This window comes from Topomyia yanbarensis, chromosome 2 (assembly GCF_030247195.1).
Source record: "Topomyia yanbarensis strain Yona2022 chromosome 2, ASM3024719v1, whole genome shotgun sequence".
NCBI lineage: Eukaryota > Metazoa > Arthropoda > Insecta > Diptera > Culicidae > Topomyia > Topomyia yanbarensis.
The window spans coordinates 315,889,342-315,907,510 of NC_080671.1; the positions used below are offsets into that span (position 1 = coordinate 315,889,342).

At 38.8% G+C, this 18,169-nt stretch overlaps 2 protein-coding genes across 4 annotated transcripts in view; both read left to right on the plus strand.

The window, feature by feature from the left end:
- The first annotated feature begins 7,184 nt into the window (after positions 1 to 7,184).
- LOC131683662 (uncharacterized) lies at positions 7,185 to 8,972 on the plus strand. Its single transcript, XM_058965839.1, has 5 exons — positions 7,185 to 7,667; positions 7,727 to 8,056; positions 8,144 to 8,258; positions 8,331 to 8,455; positions 8,512 to 8,972. The coding sequence occupies exons 1-5, from the start codon at positions 7,560 to 7,562 to the stop codon at positions 8,836 to 8,838; spliced, it is 1,005 nt and encodes a 334-aa protein (XP_058821822.1). The 5' UTR covers positions 7,185 to 7,559; the 3' UTR covers positions 8,839 to 8,972.
- An 817-nt stretch (positions 8,973 to 9,789) lies between these two features.
- Positions 9,790 to 18,169, plus strand: part of LOC131683664 (ubiquitin carboxyl-terminal hydrolase 8) — a 53,981-nt gene continuing 45,601 nt past the window's right edge. For all 3 annotated transcript variants that reach the window (XM_058965842.1, XM_058965843.1, XM_058965841.1), the window contains exons 1-5: positions 9,790 to 10,819; positions 10,886 to 11,027; positions 11,370 to 11,710; positions 11,786 to 11,916; positions 11,981 to 12,212. In XM_058965842.1, the coding sequence (XP_058821825.1) occupies positions 10,085 to 10,819; positions 10,886 to 11,027; positions 11,370 to 11,710; positions 11,786 to 11,916; positions 11,981 to 12,212 (1,581 nt within the window). In that variant the 5' untranslated portion in view covers positions 9,790 to 10,084. The remainder of the gene's footprint in view (positions 10,820 to 10,885; positions 11,028 to 11,369; positions 11,711 to 11,785; positions 11,917 to 11,980; positions 12,213 to 18,169) is intronic.

The following is an 18,169-nucleotide window of genomic DNA, read 5'->3' on the forward strand; positions in this document are numbered from 1 at the left end:
CGCTTCTTGCATTGTAACTTAAACTGGGTTTTATCGCCATGCCATCCATAGCGATCACAATGGCCTTCTCCTTCTTAGAAAAATTTTGTGTTTTCCGTGCAAGTCGATTAAGTAAGGCCTCGTTGATCCCAGGAGTAAAGTGAACATCACTGCAGCTGCGTTGAAGTGTTCTCGTGCCGGGCAGGCAAAGCACCTTGACTTGCTGGATGGAGCGATATGCAGATGGTCCCGCTAAATAGGTGTTTACTGCGAAATTTTTCATCCCGTTGGTGTATCTGCGCCCTTTTGGTTTTCTAGATTCGTTTAACAAAGAGTTGTGCAATATTTTGTTTTTCCTCACTTGCTTCAGCAACCGCGTATCAATAATATTCTGCGATTTCAACTGCATGATTTCCTTACGTAGTTCATAAATTTGTTGTTTCTTCTTCATTATTGATTTAAGGCGTCGTTTACTCTTTTGTTTCTCCATACGGAGAGATTTTTTTAATTCCCTTTGCCGCTGCTCTAGTTTTAAAACGTATTGCTTCTCTTTCCGATACAAAATCTCATAATTGTCATCTTTTGACCATGGATTGATTGGCTCAACACAAGTTTCATAATCTTGCAGCTTCTTTACCTGTTTGTTCTCAGCATCACCGAATGCGATCGCTGCTGCTTCCTCCAAATTTTGCACTGATGAACAATTTTCAATAAATTCAATATCTTTATATTCGCCACATTCACTCAGTGGGCTTATAGCTTCGATCTCGAGCTGAATGGTTTTATAACACAACTGTAAATCACTAGTTTTATCCATCCCAAATCACACATAATCGTTCGTTTGCCACAATCATAATAAAAACAAAAACAATTGCGTGCGCTCAATAGTGTGCGGTGGCGCGCTTTTGATTTCTTTCGATCCTGTCATATGTCAACAAATGCGTGCCTCTCGTGGCAAATCCGAAAAGTACTGAGCAGTCGTGCTAAATTTTTAAAAAGGCCGTTAAATTTTTGCGACTCGTTGGAACATTTGAGTGTTATGTCTGGTAAGTCTGTGTTTTATCCATCCCAAATCACACAAAATCGTTCGTTTGCCACAATCATAATAAAAACAAAAACAATTGCGTGCGCTCAATAGTGTGCGGTGGCGCGCTTTTGATTTCTTTCGATCCTGTCATATGTCAACAAATGCGTGCCTCTCGTGGCAAATCCGAAAAGTACTGAGCAGTCGTGCTAAATTTTTAAAAAGGCCGTTAAATTTTTGCGACTCGTTGGAACATTTGAGTGTCATGTCTGGTAAGTCTGTGGTAATATGGATTTCATGTCTCCAGACATGTTTTTATTATAAATTTACTGCCGTTCTAAGCATAATTGTCCCATGTATATAGGGAATCCTATAGAACATGGGACAAATATGCTTATAACGGCAGTTTACATGAAATTAAAAAAAATTAAGAAAAAATGCAAGCAAAACCTGAAGCGGTGCAAAACCGGTCCTGCCGGTGCGTGCCTGGCAGAAATCCGGCAGAAAAAACCGTTAATAACCGTAAGGCGAAAAATTCTGCCAGAAACGGTTGTTGCATTTGAGCCGGCTGGCTGGGCAGCGCTCTGCCAGCCAGACCCCCAGAAATTCTGCCAGAGTTTTTATTTCGCTGCCGGCTATCTGGGGGGAATCCTGCCAGGCACGTCCGAGCGGGGAGTAGCCTAGAACAAAGCTTCAATAGCCTACCGATCGCCAGCATCTAGTTTAACCCGCCTAGCCGCCTTTTGGTTTGCTGGGTACCATTAAAAACTCTGATTTAAGGCTAGTTTACAGTTCGGAAAACGTGTCACGGGATTTGGGTCCCTGTGTATTTTAAATGGAGCTCGGGATTTCAAATCCCGTGACGGGAAATAAGTCTACACAAAAATGACAGTTTTCATGAAGTGTAAACCCAACCGCGGGAAACATCACGGGATTTTAAAACTCTCCACACAGAAATCCGTCCGGGAACAATTCAACACAAATTGTTTCCGACGGGGAAAATAGTATTTTTATAAAGTTTACAATTCGCTGCAAGTTTGATACTGTTTGTATTTTTAAGAAGCAGCAGAGTTTTTGGTTTGACAGTTTGGAGAGATCTCGGCGGGAAATTTTCCCTGATCAAATCCCGACGCAAATCCCGTGTGAAATCCCGCGATCCATTTCCCGAACTGTAAACTAGCCTTTATGCGGGTTCTGTGCTTCGGGTTTTGTCGGAGAGATTTATGTGGTTTTCGTTTGAGGCGAAACTGAGTCAGTTCCTAACCCCAACTGCTGTCAAAATGTATGAACTGACAGCGGTTGGGGTTAGAACCTGACTCAGTTTCAGGTTCAAGCGAAATCGCCATAGAGAGAGATGGGTACTACGTTACTTATTTATGAGTACACGCTCGTAAAAAGTTACTCAGATTCTGAGTACTTTTAACTCAGTTTTGAATGATGTTCGTAAACGTCAAAAATTGAGTTGTCATGTATAATATCTCTGAGTAACTCTGACTCTATTTTTGGGTATTACACAAGAAACCGTTTTGGAGTTACCAAACGGAAAAGCCGTTTCTCGCCAAGTTAAAAATTCCAAGCGTCATCCGCCATTTTCCATTAGTAGGTACACGCTCGTTTAGTTATCGCTCATCACTTTTTCACAAATAAAAATTTGTTCAAATATTTATAATAGTTGAAGCTAGAGTTGTAGTGTGTAAAATACATTTTAATTGAAAGAGTGGATTTGAACAACCAGCATGCAGAAGATTTCGGAAGAGGTGGATGCTGAAACTGCAATGAAGTTGCGAGGTAATATTCACGTTATATTATATATATATATATATATATATATATATATATATATATATATATATATATATATATATATATATATATATATATATATATATATATATATATATATATATATATATATATATATATATATATATATATATATATATATATATATATATATATATATATATATATATATATATATATATATATATATATATATATACTGGAAAAAAAGTGTAAGGTTTCAGGTTTCTCATGCCATGTGCCAAATTGTGGGAAGATGATTCCTGGACACGTGGATGAATTGAAGGAACACTTCCGGTTGGTACACAATTTGAACACCAGCAAAGCAGCCGCTCAACCTTTCCTTTGTTCAGAATGTGGTTCACTGTACCAGAGGTTTAAGAGCTTGAAACGGCACATAGAGAGTGTTCATCCACTAATTACAGAAAATTCTACAAATATTTCATACGACCATGACGCTGTTGAACAAATTCAAAATAATCATCCGGAAAATATGCTCGTAGATGATGATTATCTGTTGAGAATAACGAATACCATATTCTTTAAAACGGCGCCGTCGTTGGATGAAATTACTAAGAAAATTAGTAAATTCGCCACAGATTTGCGAAAAGATGTATCTCTTCCCGAGACAAAAATCAAAAAGTTCTTACAGGTTACCTCGAATCTTATAGAAGATTACGAGTGTTACATGTTGAATCTATTCAGAGAATTTTTGAAATCGAAGTCGATCCCATTAAACGATACCGACGCTTTGAAATTTATAAACGACGCATCTTTGGATGGAATTTTTGCAGACGTAGCTTCTCCAAAAGACAACCTAGCATATTTGTCTGGAGTTGCGGGTTGTGCTGTGCCAAACCCTAGGGAACAAGTCTTGGGAAGAACTAGAATCACTAAAACTGTCCCTGCGATTACCAAACTAGGCAAAAGAAAAAGTGTACAAATAGTGAAAGACATTGCTCACTATATTCCACTAACCAGCATTTTAGCACTGGTTATGAAGAATCCCGGAGCTCGCAAGATGATAGCAGAAGAAGCAGTGAATGACGATATCTTGTGCGGTTTCAAAGATGGTCAACGTTTCAAAACACACCCGTTCCTGACACGGTTTCCCGATGCATTACGACTCTCGCTTCATCTGGACGATGTCGAATATCTGAACCCTTTGGGATCACGCAAATCAAAAAAAAACTTACCAATTTCAGTGTTAAAATTGAGAATCTCCACCCCGCAATTAATTCATCCTCCAACAGGATATATCTAACGCTTACCGTTCGCTCAATAGATGTAAAAAAATATGGCTACAATAACGTTATGAAACCGCTGATTCAAGATTTGCGTGAGCTTGAATCAGATGATGGTGTTGTAGTACAATATGGGAGTGAAAAGTTTACGATGAGGGCAGTTCTAGTGCATGTTTTGGGGGACACGCTGGCAATTCATGAAATTTTCGAGTTAATGGGGCCCCAATCAAGTCTATTCTGTAGAATGTGCTATGCGACGCGTACTGCACTTCATTGTGGAAACATTGGTGATACCTTCCCTCATCGCACTGAAGAAAGCATACAAGGTGATTTAAATGCTCTTCAAAGCGGAACTAAAACACCTTCACAATACGGAATCATTCGAAAATCAGCACTGAATGAAGTTAAATATTTCAACATAGCGGAAAATAACACGTTTGATCCAATGCATGATCTTTTGGAAGGCGTCGTCATGGTCGTAATCAAATGTGTTTTGAACGAAGCTGTAAATATCCATAAAGTGATAACGATTAGTCAAGTCAACCAAATTATACAGCATTACGAATACGGTATAACTGAATCGGCTGATAAACCTACCGCTAATTTTACTTGCGAGAAGTTAAAAGCACGTGGACATGTCAGTCAGCTTCGCAATGTTGGCTTCTCCTTCGAGCATTCCCTTTTATGTTCAACCAGATTCTCGGATTTAATTCAAATTTATCATCATTGCTTAGAGCTCTCATGAAAATAACTTATTATAGTTTCTCCAATAAGCTAACATTGAATCAGAATAACGATCTGGAAAACGAAATCGAATGTTTTTACAAGTTGTTCAAATCCTGCTTCCCTGCCATCAACCCTACCAATAAATTCCATCACATCTCTCATTATCCCTACATAATTCGTCAGGATGGGCCAGTTGTTAATCATAGTTGCTTACGCTTCGAAGCGAAATTCAAGGAGTCGAAATCTCAAGCGAAGACATGCAACAATTTCATCAATTTAACAAACAGCTTTGCTAAGCGCCTGAATCTAGCACAGATAACCACTATTCTTGACCATTCATACGAAATTGGTACGGTAGATATCGTTTCGTCAAAGCACATACACAAAAAATCTCTAAGTAATTTACTCCTGATCCGGGATCTACCAGATTCAATCAAATATATAAACCATATGAAAATAAATAACACAAGCTTTCGGCCGGGACTGATAGCGAAATACCAAGTATGCAACGAAATGTCCTATGGTTTGATAATAGATATATTGCAATCGGATAATCAAATTGTTTGCCTAATACAGCATCTCGAATGCGAATATTGTTTACAATACAACAGTTACAAACTCAAAACTGACAGTCAAGTTATTCGCATATCACACAAGAACTTGCAAACGAAAAAAAACATACAACTTATGGAGTATATACGGAGATTCAGAAGAAAACTACTATATAAGTTTGAAATATGTAGATAGTTAGTAGGGAAATAAACTTGGAAATAAATTTATAATAAAATAAACAACAATCAAGAAGGTAGTGCAAACAACTTGAGATGTCACTTTAAACCTTTATATATACTTATTCGCTCTTTTCAGCCCAAAAAATAAACGATCAGAACCTAGTTCTGCTCAACGATGCCGACCTAGTTGAAATGGGGATAATCGAAAAAGGATCCCGTCTAACAATTCTTAACATAATAAAAAACTATAGTTCTGAAGCTAATCCGACCAAAGATAAAATTGATGAGACTTCCACTAATGTTCAAAATTTGGTAAACTTTCTACTATAATTACTGTAAGCGCTTGTCGTACTATACATATTTAACGTTTTCAGATTAACCGTTCGACATTCGAAGATGACGCAAAATTCCGAATGAAAATTTTGTATCCAATTTTGGATCAAGGGATCGTACCAGATAAGGACGGTTTAAATCATCTTACACGAGTCGCATGCAAGCAAATGGAGACTCAAATAATGGACGGTCAAAGGCAAGTAGAAAGTTTTATTTGTTACTCTACTAGTGCATCAAACTATAAACACTCCTTAAAGTGTGATAGAATGAATTGTTTACATTGAACCGCACGAGTCTCTCCGCTAGAGCAACCTTGCGGCGAAATGCGCAATGCCTATACATATTTATAGGGCTTACGGCCAATTTCTTTATCCTCGCTTAAATTTTAAACCGGGTTCACCAGTACGTTTAAACCTGGTTAAGACGTTAAGCGAGAATGAAGAAATCGGCCCTTAGTAGTCCTTCGAGCAAATATGCAGGTGATCTAACACTGTCTATGAGCAGAGAAAAGCAATGCCTTTCGTTGTGAAGCTTCTATTTCAAAAAACATCGTAGTCAATCAGTATCATGCATTATTACTTCATTGAGCCTATGAAACTATGAAGTATGCATAGTAATGAAGCACGGCCAAACAACTTCACTTCTGATTATAAACGTAAAGAAATGTATGAAACACAGTACAAACTGCTAGAGGAAACCACATAGTTATCAGTTCTTCGCATCCTGATTTCAATATTGACCATTCTTTTCACATCTTCAATCTGGTTCGATTTATAAACTTCGGCATAAGAACGTACATGCGTCTTTGACGGTGGTACTTAGAAAGCGTAATTCGTCATGTTCCGGCACAAAATTATAAAGACGACCGACGACGACGAATTATAATAACTTAAACATTTAAACCAACAGAATTTAAAGGTATACAATTTCTGTTTATAGCGAGCGTGTTTATTTGTTTACATATACAGTTCAATCGTAAATCGACCAAAGGGTCTAACTAAGCCGCAATGTCGTTGAATCGAGCAACAGCGATGCCAGATTTACAGACTGTGGACAGATTTGCTGCACTGAGAAACAAAAATATGCAGAATTAGCATACTTTCATTCCCGTCTCTTTTGCTGTAATTCTCGACGAACATATGATTACGGCCTAAAAGCCAACCGTCAAAATCCACTTTGAATGGAAATTCCAGACAAACCGTTACTAGTCGAACACAGCTCACAACAGTTTATGAAAGAGAAAACTTTTCTCTTTCGTTTACTACCAACATCTGTGATTGGCGTGTAACGGTTTGTCCGGAATTTCCATTCAAAGTGGATTTTGACAGTTGGCTTTTAGGCCGTAATCATATGTTTGTCGAGAATTTTCTTGCATTTTCTAGCATATACTTCTAGTAAATATTCAATGAGTGGATAGACCGAATACGTCCAATGCACAAAATTTGCAGCAGAAGAAACGAGAGGCAGATCAAAAAGTATGATATCGGTGATTAAAAAAAAATTCTGCGTTTGCCTGGTCCAGACATTTACAGACTTTTAAAACAGTAATAAACTGACCGATTTTCTTCAGAAAATAATAGATGTGTCCCAGCATGCAAAGAATTACGAATCAAATACCGTTCATACTTTTACCATTTAGATTTTTTTAAGAAATTTAGAACTTAATCTTTCACGGAATCTTTTTGGTCTTTTTCGGAGTAACGAACCAATGATCTCTAAATGCGCAGGTATCCTTCTGTTGATCAACAGCATGCGGCAGCTGTTCAAATCGTAAAATTATTTCCACAACTTAGTAATACGCGAGTCACACCAACTGCTCCTGATGAGGTTTGTTATTCTATGCTTATTTAATTTCTCTAATATAATTATAATTATTTTCATGCTAGTCATTTTTCTTTTGGCGCAACGGAGGCAAGGAAAAGGGTGCTCATACTGGCATGATATTTCATCGCATCCGGAATGTCATCAAACAGCTACCTGCAGAAAAACATAAATATAATCGAGGAACTATGCCTGTAGAAGAGTCCGTTTCAACTGAACTTGTAGAGCGGGCTCAATTGCTCCGAGTAATGCTTGCATCGGCATCAGTAGCAGAACATATTTGTGATGAAATGGACCGATGCTTTCCAGTCCTCAAACTGTTATTAAAAGAAAAGAAACCCGTTAATGATATCTTGGATATGTTTCCACACCTGTGTTCATATGAAGGATTGGTGGTAACATGTTTATTTTTTATTATTTACTATTTCACTTTATGGTATTCACGGAACATATGAATATTTATATCATATCACTTTTTCTAGATTCGTCAAATGTTTGAGAGATTGTATCCTAACAGAACAGAAGGTCTCAAAATCGAGGATGTCTTCTCTCAGTGTCTATCTTATTCACCGTCCAGATTCTCTAGAGTAGAAGATGGTGAGATATAATTTTTTTAAATTTAGCCCAAAGGTCTGTCATAAAATTTTAAATTTGTAAAACTATTCACAGATCACATTCGAGGATGCTTGAGAATAATTTCTCATATGCCAATTCGCGGACAAAAAAGAACGCTGGTAGGCTGTCCAACTGTAGGCGAAGAACATTCGGCTTCAATTTTAATTCGTTGGATTGGGGTAAATGCAATATAATATACATAAGGTTAGATGTAATGATTTTATATCATCATTAGGAGTGCTTAGATACATACGTGGCATCCCCCGCAACTGATTCCAAACTACACATGGTGTGCGTAGCAAGCCCGATGAAAAGAGGAAATTATGCCGTCATTTGTGAGAAAAAAGTTATATTCGAGACTAACAATTCTATTCATGCAGTGGAAATTTTATTCAAATGCCACGCAGTTCTCGGAGTGGAGGTGCCACCTAATTTTAGAATGTTTTGGGACTTTCTGGCATGTGCCATATATAATATAATTCCGCACAGTCAGAGGACAACTGTGAATAGACTCGTCCAAACTTTTATTGAAGTTTCCCGCGCACGTATTGACAACAAATAAAAGGACAACTTTTTTATACAATACTTACTAAAAACCATAAAATTTAATAAACAGAAGTTTCTTTAATTATTATTGTAAAAATATTCCATAAGAAAAGAAAGACTGCATTGTGTTGTATCCAAAACAAAATTTTGACGGCCAATTTCTTCACTGGATGTAAACCGGTTTAGTTCCAGTTCAAATGCAACAATCGATCATGAACCAATTTAAATAGGAATCGGTTGTTGCATTTCTTCTTACAGAAACCATTCAGAATTGCAAGTCATAATCCGGATGTTTCTCAGTAAAGGTCAGTCAGAAATGAGCCGGAATTCCGGCTGGCTCCAGTCAGTATTCCGGCTCCAGTGACACAACCTATTCTAACTAGAATCGGTTGTGTCACTGGAGCCGGAATACTGACTGGAAACAGCTGGAATTCCGGCTCATTTCCGGCTGAACTTTACTGGGTTTTAATGAAATATTGCACTCATAAATTGGGTAATATTCTACCCAAAAACTGAGGAATTACAACTGGCTTTGTTGTCTACTCAAAAATTGGGTAAGCTTCTGCTCATAATATGAGTAAAAATCGATCAATTTTTGGTTTTGTTGAAGTTCTACTGAACCCAAAATTTGAGTAATGTTCAACTCAAAGTCTGCGTAATAATTACTTAATTTTTGGTTTTGTTAAATTTGTACTGAACTCAAAATTTGAGCAATGTTGAACTCAAAATCTGAGTACTAGTGAAGCACTTTTGGGTTTAGTGTAGATAATATTGTACTCAAAAACCGAGTAATAATTACTCAGTTTTTGGTTCAGGCTGGCTTACTCAAATTTGAGTAACTCCGGAATTACTCAATTTAAGGGTTGTTCCACTTTATCTGGAAATGGGTGGGATTAAACTCATTTTTGAGTAACTTTTTACGAGCGTGTACATTATTTGAACCGTGTAAGCTGTCAAATTTGTCAACGACTTGAAATCGTCACTGATAATATGGAATTTCATTAGAACGATTAGAACAAACGAATTCGTATTATATGCGCTACGTTCATATAGCGAGTAGTGTTAATTCTGTTATCAAAGTAATTAAGGAAATATCCACGAATCGCATTTTCCTCTACATCTGAAACATCCGCTGTTTCACTGCTGTGGTGAATCATTAATTTTGTACGGCAGAACGAAAACAGAAGCCGTACATTTGTGCACCCAAAGTTTTTTTCTTTGAAATGTACTAGCTTGTTAATCGAAAAAAAAAATCTTTCGAAATGGCAGATCTAAAACCGTTACATCTTGGCCGAGATTTGGAAGAATTGGAAAGCCATTATAAACTTGGAAAATCGATCGCTACAAGGAAAGTTATGTTGCTTTGTTCTAGTGCTAGCAAGTTGAAAGAACTCGCCGATCGGTTCTACCTGGAGCGTGACGAAGAGAATGCCTACGTCAACTATATGAAGTTTTTCAATCTTATCGAAACCATCAAGAAAAATAGGGAGTATGCCGAGAAAAAGCAGCAGATTTTGTCTGTTTTAGGGTCCAATACGGAAATAATTCAAACGTTAGATAAATTGGAGAAACTTAAAGGTAGTCTCACACGTCGCTATGCGGGTATCAGTGCCGGCCGGGAGCGTGAAATTAACAAAAACCGGAGTCAACAGGATAGTATTAGTTCGATAATTTCCTACACTAAGCACTCGGTAAATGCTAAGGAGCTTTTTGAAATGATTAACGATAGTAAGCTTAGTATGTTGATTATGGACTGTCGATCGATCAGGGATTTCGAGTCATCCCGGATTAAATACGATCATGTTGTAAACGTTCCGGACGGGTGGTTGGTAGCCGGAATGACTGCTGGCAAAATTCACGAAAAACTGACAGATTCTTCGAAACTGATCTGGCAATCCCGTAGAGTGAAGGATCAGATAGTGCTTATGGATTACAACACTACCGGAGTAGCAGCGAAGGATTCCCCTATGTGGGTACTGAATGATATTCTGGACAATGTAGGCTGATTTAGTGTAATGGTTTTTGTAGGGTATTTTTCTAATATGATTTTTTCATGTTTTCAGTGGGATCAGGATACGAACTACAGAAAGTCTCCAATGAGAGTGGAAGGAGGGTACAAGGAGTTCCAACTGCACTATCCGATGTGCTGTACCAATCCCAATTACTCGCCCCCAGTAAATGAGATAAGTGACGATACCCGTTTCGGTAAGTTTCATTTGCACAGTTTATGCGTGGTTTGGTTAAATTTAATAGTAGTTGTTTTAAAGTGTAAAGTTTTCATCTGCTTTAAAATATAAATTTTGCGGAATCTCATGACCTTCACATTTTTGCATTATAATCTGTAATCTTTGTAATTGCAAGATAATCCTAAATAATATGAGATGAGCCAGCGTTTGGGGATTTAGTTGGTTTTTAGAACTTCAGCTAATATAGAGTGATCGGAAAATCTATTCTCCATATGAATCTTGCAAGAAAGAAATTTATTATTGAGACTCAAACTCGATCATAGTTATTCTAAATTGAATTAAATCGTTTTTATCCTTTCAGAGGACATCGAGTATCCGAACATAAGTGACATTCGAATGAAAGACGATAGTTTCGTATCTCAGCCCAATCGACCGGTAATCGATCGGAATAGTAAGGCAGCTGCGCTGCACACCTACGAGACTAAGAGCAAGCCTATCGAGGAGATATTGGACGAGCAAGAAAAATTAATGAACAAATCTGCTCAAAACGAACAGGAATTGATTACGACAATAACCAAGCTGGAGCAGGTCCATGATGACGAAGAGAAAACCGCGGATGACGAGGAAAAACGTCAACTGCGCAAACAGGCAACCGAACTCTATTATATGTTGATGCAAATGGAGAATAAGCAAAAAGATTATGTAAGTATCGAGAACCCACCATGCTATTCATGTTTTATGGATCAGAATCTAAATTTAACCTATTATCGATGGCAGATCTCCGAAAACTCTATTCTGCGAGAACAAGTCCAAGAGTTTGAGGCAAAAGAGCGAAGCTTGCAGGAGCGTGGCGAGCACATTTCAGCTTTGGAAGCTAGTTTGTTAGAAGATGAAGCCAATCAGAAAAGGTATGCGTTGTCGTTACACTCATTTCCATATCATCAATAATTCTCGTTCCCATACTTACCGTAGAATTAAGGATGATGAAAAAAGTCTGGAATTGGAGCGTGTTCGTCTTGCGCAGGAACGCGAAGCGAAGCTTAAAATAGCTTATGAACACAAGCGTCACATGAAAGACCATCAGGACGATGTAGGGATTCCGCGACCAAAAATTCCTCAGATTGATCGATCGGCTAAGCCAACGAATACTGTTTGGGAAAGTCAACCTGTACATCGGGACTTTTCACCAGTGCTGGGCCACGTGGTAAGTTTAATACGAATGTTTTCTAAATCGTTTTAATTATCGACACTCTAAACTTGACTATTTTAAATTTACTTCTGGAAATTTTGAATATGTTGGAATTTTCTGATTTACCAACACCAAGGTACAATACTGTAAATCATGCCACCAAAAGCTAATCCGCTGTAAACTTGTTCGTTCAAATCATGTGAATGAATGCTATCGATGAGCATTTTTATATTACTACAAATCTCATATTCGCACATATGTCCCATGTTCTATGGATTCACGATGATATGAATAGAAATCATAATTCATTGATTCAGGTAACGCATTTCTTTTGTCTTTATAGACAGCAAGGAGCCTATTCGAACAAATAAGCTTAGAATAGTTGTTTAAACATTTGATTAAAAATTTAGGTTCTGCGACTTTACTACGAAAATCATTCCCCAGAAACTAATTCACCATAGCTGTCGTCCGGAAAACTATTTCCGTGGAAATATAATAAACAAATATTTATTTTCCAGTTAACCACAACAAACAATTTTTTTTTCGCGGCCACTGCACATTAAGTTTATTTTAAGAAAATTGTATTCTACGATCTAGTTAAAACAGCAGGAATTTCACTCAATTTCCTGGCTGGATTGTGCTTGTACTCCGGCGCTAATTAGACAACAGGTGTCGTTTTAACATAAGCAGTTCTTTGGAAATATTTCAGGAATTTGGAAAATCGCATTTTAAAATTAAGTTACACAATCAATTCCGAGGAGGTAATTTAAAGGTATGCACAAATTTCATGTACCACATGTAATTTTCGTACCACATTTATCGCTCGGCCATCGAGCAAGCAACAGACTCTGGATTCTAGGCGCCCCTATACTGCCTCTCTACACATAATTGTCCTATGTGTATGGGGAATCCCATAGCACATGGGACAGTTATGCGTATAGCAGCAGTATATAAGTCTCGCATGTAATTTCTGTAGCTCAGTCATCACTATTTCATCTGCCAATATTGCGTCAAACAAAACAATAATACTCGAGTACTTTTTCAAATGGACGTAAGTAACATTGAGAGCCTCTCTTTGTTTACTTTCTCTTTCGTTTATTACGACGTCATTACAGCACTTTGTACTAATTTTCCAGTACATATCGAAAACCGACGGTTTTTACTACAATATTATGCAAAGAGTAGAGTAGTAAATGTTGAAATGGCCGAGTAATGAACAGAAGAGAAAGACCTCAAAGAGAATCTCTCATTGTTACTTACGTCAATTTGAAAAAGTACTCGAGAATATGTTTTAATATTTTCAGTTATCGATAACGATAGTGAAATTTCGAATTACATACATCGACAAAAATATCAAAATGAGTTTTGAGCAGAAAAAATCCTTTTTTGCAAATTTTTTTAGTACTTTTTATTCTGTAATTTTTTCATGCAAAAATATCGACAACCGACTCGCTGACGGAGCTTTTTGTAGAACGTCTGTGGAAAAACACGATTTGGGGTGTTAACTGCCATTCAAAAACTTTTTAACCGATTTATTTCAAATTTTGCATACACATTAGAGTGAAACATGGTTATATGAAAAAAATAAAATTTTGCTCGGAGTATCTTATTGGCTCCCATTTAGCTCCCAGGACAACTCTGTAAATTTTTAGCTCGATCGGTGAAACTATATTTTTGCGCCCATGGCTTAAAGTTTACATGGCATTTCGTATGGGGAAATTGTCTTTTGCAAAATAATTCTTCCAAGTGTCACCAGTTACCTCCTAATAATTAATAGATGTCTGATTTTTATAGGACACTTATCAAGCAAACAAAGTCTAGAAGACCGCGAAAAGATTTGATGTTTGTGGAAAAAGTTATTAAGCAAAAACCTATCGATGCCCTGAAGATTGATGAAAATTTCACTTTTCTTACCATCACTGCTTCTGTCGGTCGAACTATATACAAACTATTTAACTTTCTCTTATTATGAACAAAAAAAGCCTCAATGTATCTCTCAAAACTCTTGCGAAGTGGCCAAACAGTATAGATAAATGATTTAGACACATTAAGAAAAGATTAAAACAAAATTGCGTATAATTGGACAACCAACAGCAGTGGTGTTAGAAAAAATGAATATTTTATCAATCGTCGGAGCATCAATCGGTTTCTTCCTAATAACTTTTTTCTGAAGCGTCAGATCGTTTCGTGTTTTTCGAGACTTCGTTTTTTGTTAAATTTCCTATAAAAGCCTACATAACGATTTATTTTTAGGAAGTAATGAGCGACTCCTGAAGGAATTATTTTGTGAGAGTTAATTTTCCCATGCAAAATCCCATGAAAACTGTAAACAGTGGGCGCAAAAATATAGTTTCAGGGATCGAGCTATGGATTTGCACAGTTATTCTAGGACCCAAATGGTACCTAAAAAGTTGCTCGGAGCTGGAATCTAAATTTTGTCCCACCTTAATTCACATTCTATGTAAAAAAATACCTAACCCCTACGTTGAGTTTTTGCGACAATTTTTCAATTAAGGGTGCTTTTAACTCATTTGAAATAAAAATTTCACGAAAAATTCCACCATTTTAAGAGTAAAAAACTCGCTTAATCATAAAAAAATCTCAACGTAGGGGTTAGGTATTTTTACATACAATGTGTATGCAAAATTTGAAATGAATCGGTTAAGTAGTTTTTCAGAGATGTTCTACAAAAAACTTCGCCACCGAGTCGCTCGTCGATATTTTTGCATGAAAAATTACAGAATGTTTTTGAAATGATGCATTATAATACACGCAAGTTTTGATTAATTCGCTTTACCCGCATTTGTAAAAAAATCACAAAAAAGTATTTTTTCTTGCTGGAACCCTTACCCTTACTTACTACACTATTTATGAAACTATGAAACGAAACTGTTGGAACCGAGAACGGGATCGACCGAAAATAAAACGAATTTTCGTAATATTGATTCACTTTTATATTTTTATTCTTCACTTCACGTGTTCAGCAGTTACTTTCTTCTTTGGGTTTTCTGTAGATGGCGAGCAGATCTCAGACAGGGTGGCCAGGAAAGTTGCCGCCACATACGCCCCTTCAGTTACACCAAGAACCGAACACGGTGACTCGATGGTGTAATTACTGTGTGTCCATCGTCTTGAGGAAGATGCGATATGTCGTTATCGCATAAAAAGCTGGCTTTATGCGGTCAGGGGATATAGTTCGTATTTTTCCCGATATGTTGTTTCTCTCGAGTACTTCATAAGGTCCTTCGTAGTGTTGCTGGAGAGGATTTCTACCTGAATCAATCCGTATGAAAACACAAGTCTCAGGTTTATCATGTGCTCTTCCTCGCTTGATGATGCGACGCAAATATCGTCAATGAAAACCACTACAAATTTCAGGTCGCCAGAGAGCGTATTCATAAACCTTTGAAATGTTTGACGAACGGCATTCGAGGGAGCTCGAATAGGCCAAAAGGTGTTATAACCGCTGTTTTCGGAATGCCCGCGTGTTTAACCTGAATATTGTGATAAGCCCTGACTAAATCAAGTGTAGTAAAGATGGTTTTACCTTGAAATCTGTTGAGCAGGTCGTGCACGTCAGGAACTGGATATTTGTCTGGAACGGTGACTTTGTTGAGTCTGCGGTAGCCTCCAACGAATCTCCATTAGCCGTTCTTTTTAGTGTGTAGTGTAGTGGGCTTGCCCAGCTGCTACTGGATGGTTGGTAGATGTCCATTTCGCACATAATTTTACGCGGTTTGGACGCAACCGGTGGTCTGTTGGTAACGATGTGATGGGACACATCATGCTTCACATCCTGGTGAACCAAAGATTGCATCAGTATCGCTTGGTATTCGTTTAGTAGGTCACGATGGAGATGTTGATGGTCTACAGCTTTACGCCATGGATGACTGCTGGAATTAAATTGGCCATATCTTGAAGCTTGGTTGTTCCATCAATAAGCTGTCGATGCTTTAAGTCGACTAAAAATCCGAAATGCGCGAGAAGGTCTGCACCGATAATGGCTCCACTTACATCGGCAAAAATGAAACGCCAGGATTGCCGACTCAGGAAGGCGCAAAGCTAGTTTTTGTGATGACTGAATTCGCAGGGCTCTCGGCAGTGCTCAGCCTGGCCGGCATATTTCCGATGATACCACCACACCGGTTGTTCTCCTGCGGTAGCCGCTCTGGAAGACGAATGACTTCGGTTTGGCTTGGATCTAGCCTTTAGCCTACATATTTCGACCGTCCATGCATCTATCTTTCCCTTGAGACTGGTAAAATCGAGCGACGGTACAGAACAACTGGTAACGGACGAGGTAGAGAAATTTAACATCCGATTGGCCATTTTGGCCAACTTGGGGAGGCTGCCATTGCTAATTGACAATATTGCGCGAGCGTGGCTCGGTATGCGCTGCAGGAATAATGTCTATGATGCTTTCATCCACGTTCAAGCCGGTAGCAATCTCTTACATTCTACCTAGTAGGTGCTATGGCCGGACATCACCGAAGTCACTTGATCCGAGTAGTTGTTCAATACGGGATTGTGGTGATAATGCAAAATGGGGGATGAGCCGATCTTTTACCGCTTTGTACTTCTCATTCGCTGGTGGTGTGTTTACCAAATTCGAAATATGGCAAATGACGCTCTGGTCAAACATAGCGACGATATGCCGAAACTTCGTTTCGTTCTGTGATTACACAGAACGAAACGAAGTTTCGGCATATCGTCGCTAGGTTTCTGGCAGTATTAACGTGCGAGATGGAATTGGGCTTCTGCCTGTGCCAACCACATAATTGGATCTTTTTTTTCAGAAGTCTGGCAGGAACAGCCGCTGCCAGCTTCGCTTGTTGTTCACCGGTGTCAACTATTTTGAGGTTTCATTATTTCCATTATGTTCCCAATACACAATCGGAACGTAAATCACGACGGGGTCACCAAATGTGGGAACCGAGCACGGGTTCGACCGAGAATAAAACGAATTTTCGTAATGTTCATTCACTTTTATATTTTTATTTTTCACCGGAGTTGAACTCACCTTTCTCGATCTTCCATCTATCCGGGAAGTAGCCTTCGTCCAGGTATTTCTGTAGAACTATCCTGAACACGCCCGGAAACGCCAAGATCGCTGTCTTCAGTGCCACGTTGGAGATACCGTCCGGAGCGGAAGGTATCTTTGTTTACAGCCCTTTCGCCACTATAAGGAGCTTGTCGTGGGAAACTCGATTGTTACCAGTATTTCTACAATCTGCATCAACGTACGACGTAGGCGGCCATGCGGTTGAGTCGTGCTTCGGGAAAGACTCTCCACGACAATTGTTTGTTAGCGCACATTTCAGCTGGCGTCACTGGAATCTTGATCTCGGCCATCCCGACGCGGTAAGCGTTGCCCCAGGGACGCCAGTCCACTCCTTTGCAAGCTCCTTGTAGCAAATGGACATACCATAACCGCTATCTCGCGTTTAAAAGCGGCCCTAGCTGTTCGGAATGTAACGTTACACTCTTCTCTGATTGACTCAGAGCTCACTGAACGCGTCTTCTGGCTTTTAGGTAGGCAGCCCGGAGGATGCCCACCCTTTCGTGCCACCAACACTCCGGACACCGGCAACTCTTCGGCTCCATTTTCCACGGCATTGTTACGTCACACGCCCTCGCTAATGTTTCCGACAGCTTATCGAAGCTCTCCCTGCAAAAGAAGCTCTCCCGCCATCGATTCTGCTTTGATTTTCGCTATAGTTCTCTCAGGCCAACCGGTAGGGTTCCGTGGTCGGTTCGGCGATTCCTGACGCCCGTTTCGCTGACACACCGAAGACCCATACCCGGCGCTCTATCACCTGGACTAGTCCCTGGTGGTGGATCTAGCCTACTCTGCCGGAAAGTTTCCCGGCGGTGATTGCTCTCCCGAAACCGTTGCTCGTTGTTCATCACGCCATTTCCGCTGTAAATCGGTCATGATCTGCGTCACTACTCTGTCGACCGCGTTTCACATG

Coding starts and splice junctions, on each gene's coding strand:
- LOC131683662 (XM_058965839.1), top strand. CDS start 7,560: ATGCGCAGGTATCCTTCTGTTGATCAACAGCATGCGGCAGCTGTTCAA. Junction 7,668..7,726: donor CACCAACTGCTCCTGATGAG/GTTTGTTATTCT, acceptor TTTTCATGCTAG/TCATTTTTCTTTTGGCGCAA. Junction 8,259..8,330: donor ATTCTCTAGAGTAGAAGATG/GTGAGATATAAT, acceptor AACTATTCACAG/ATCACATTCGAGGATGCTTG.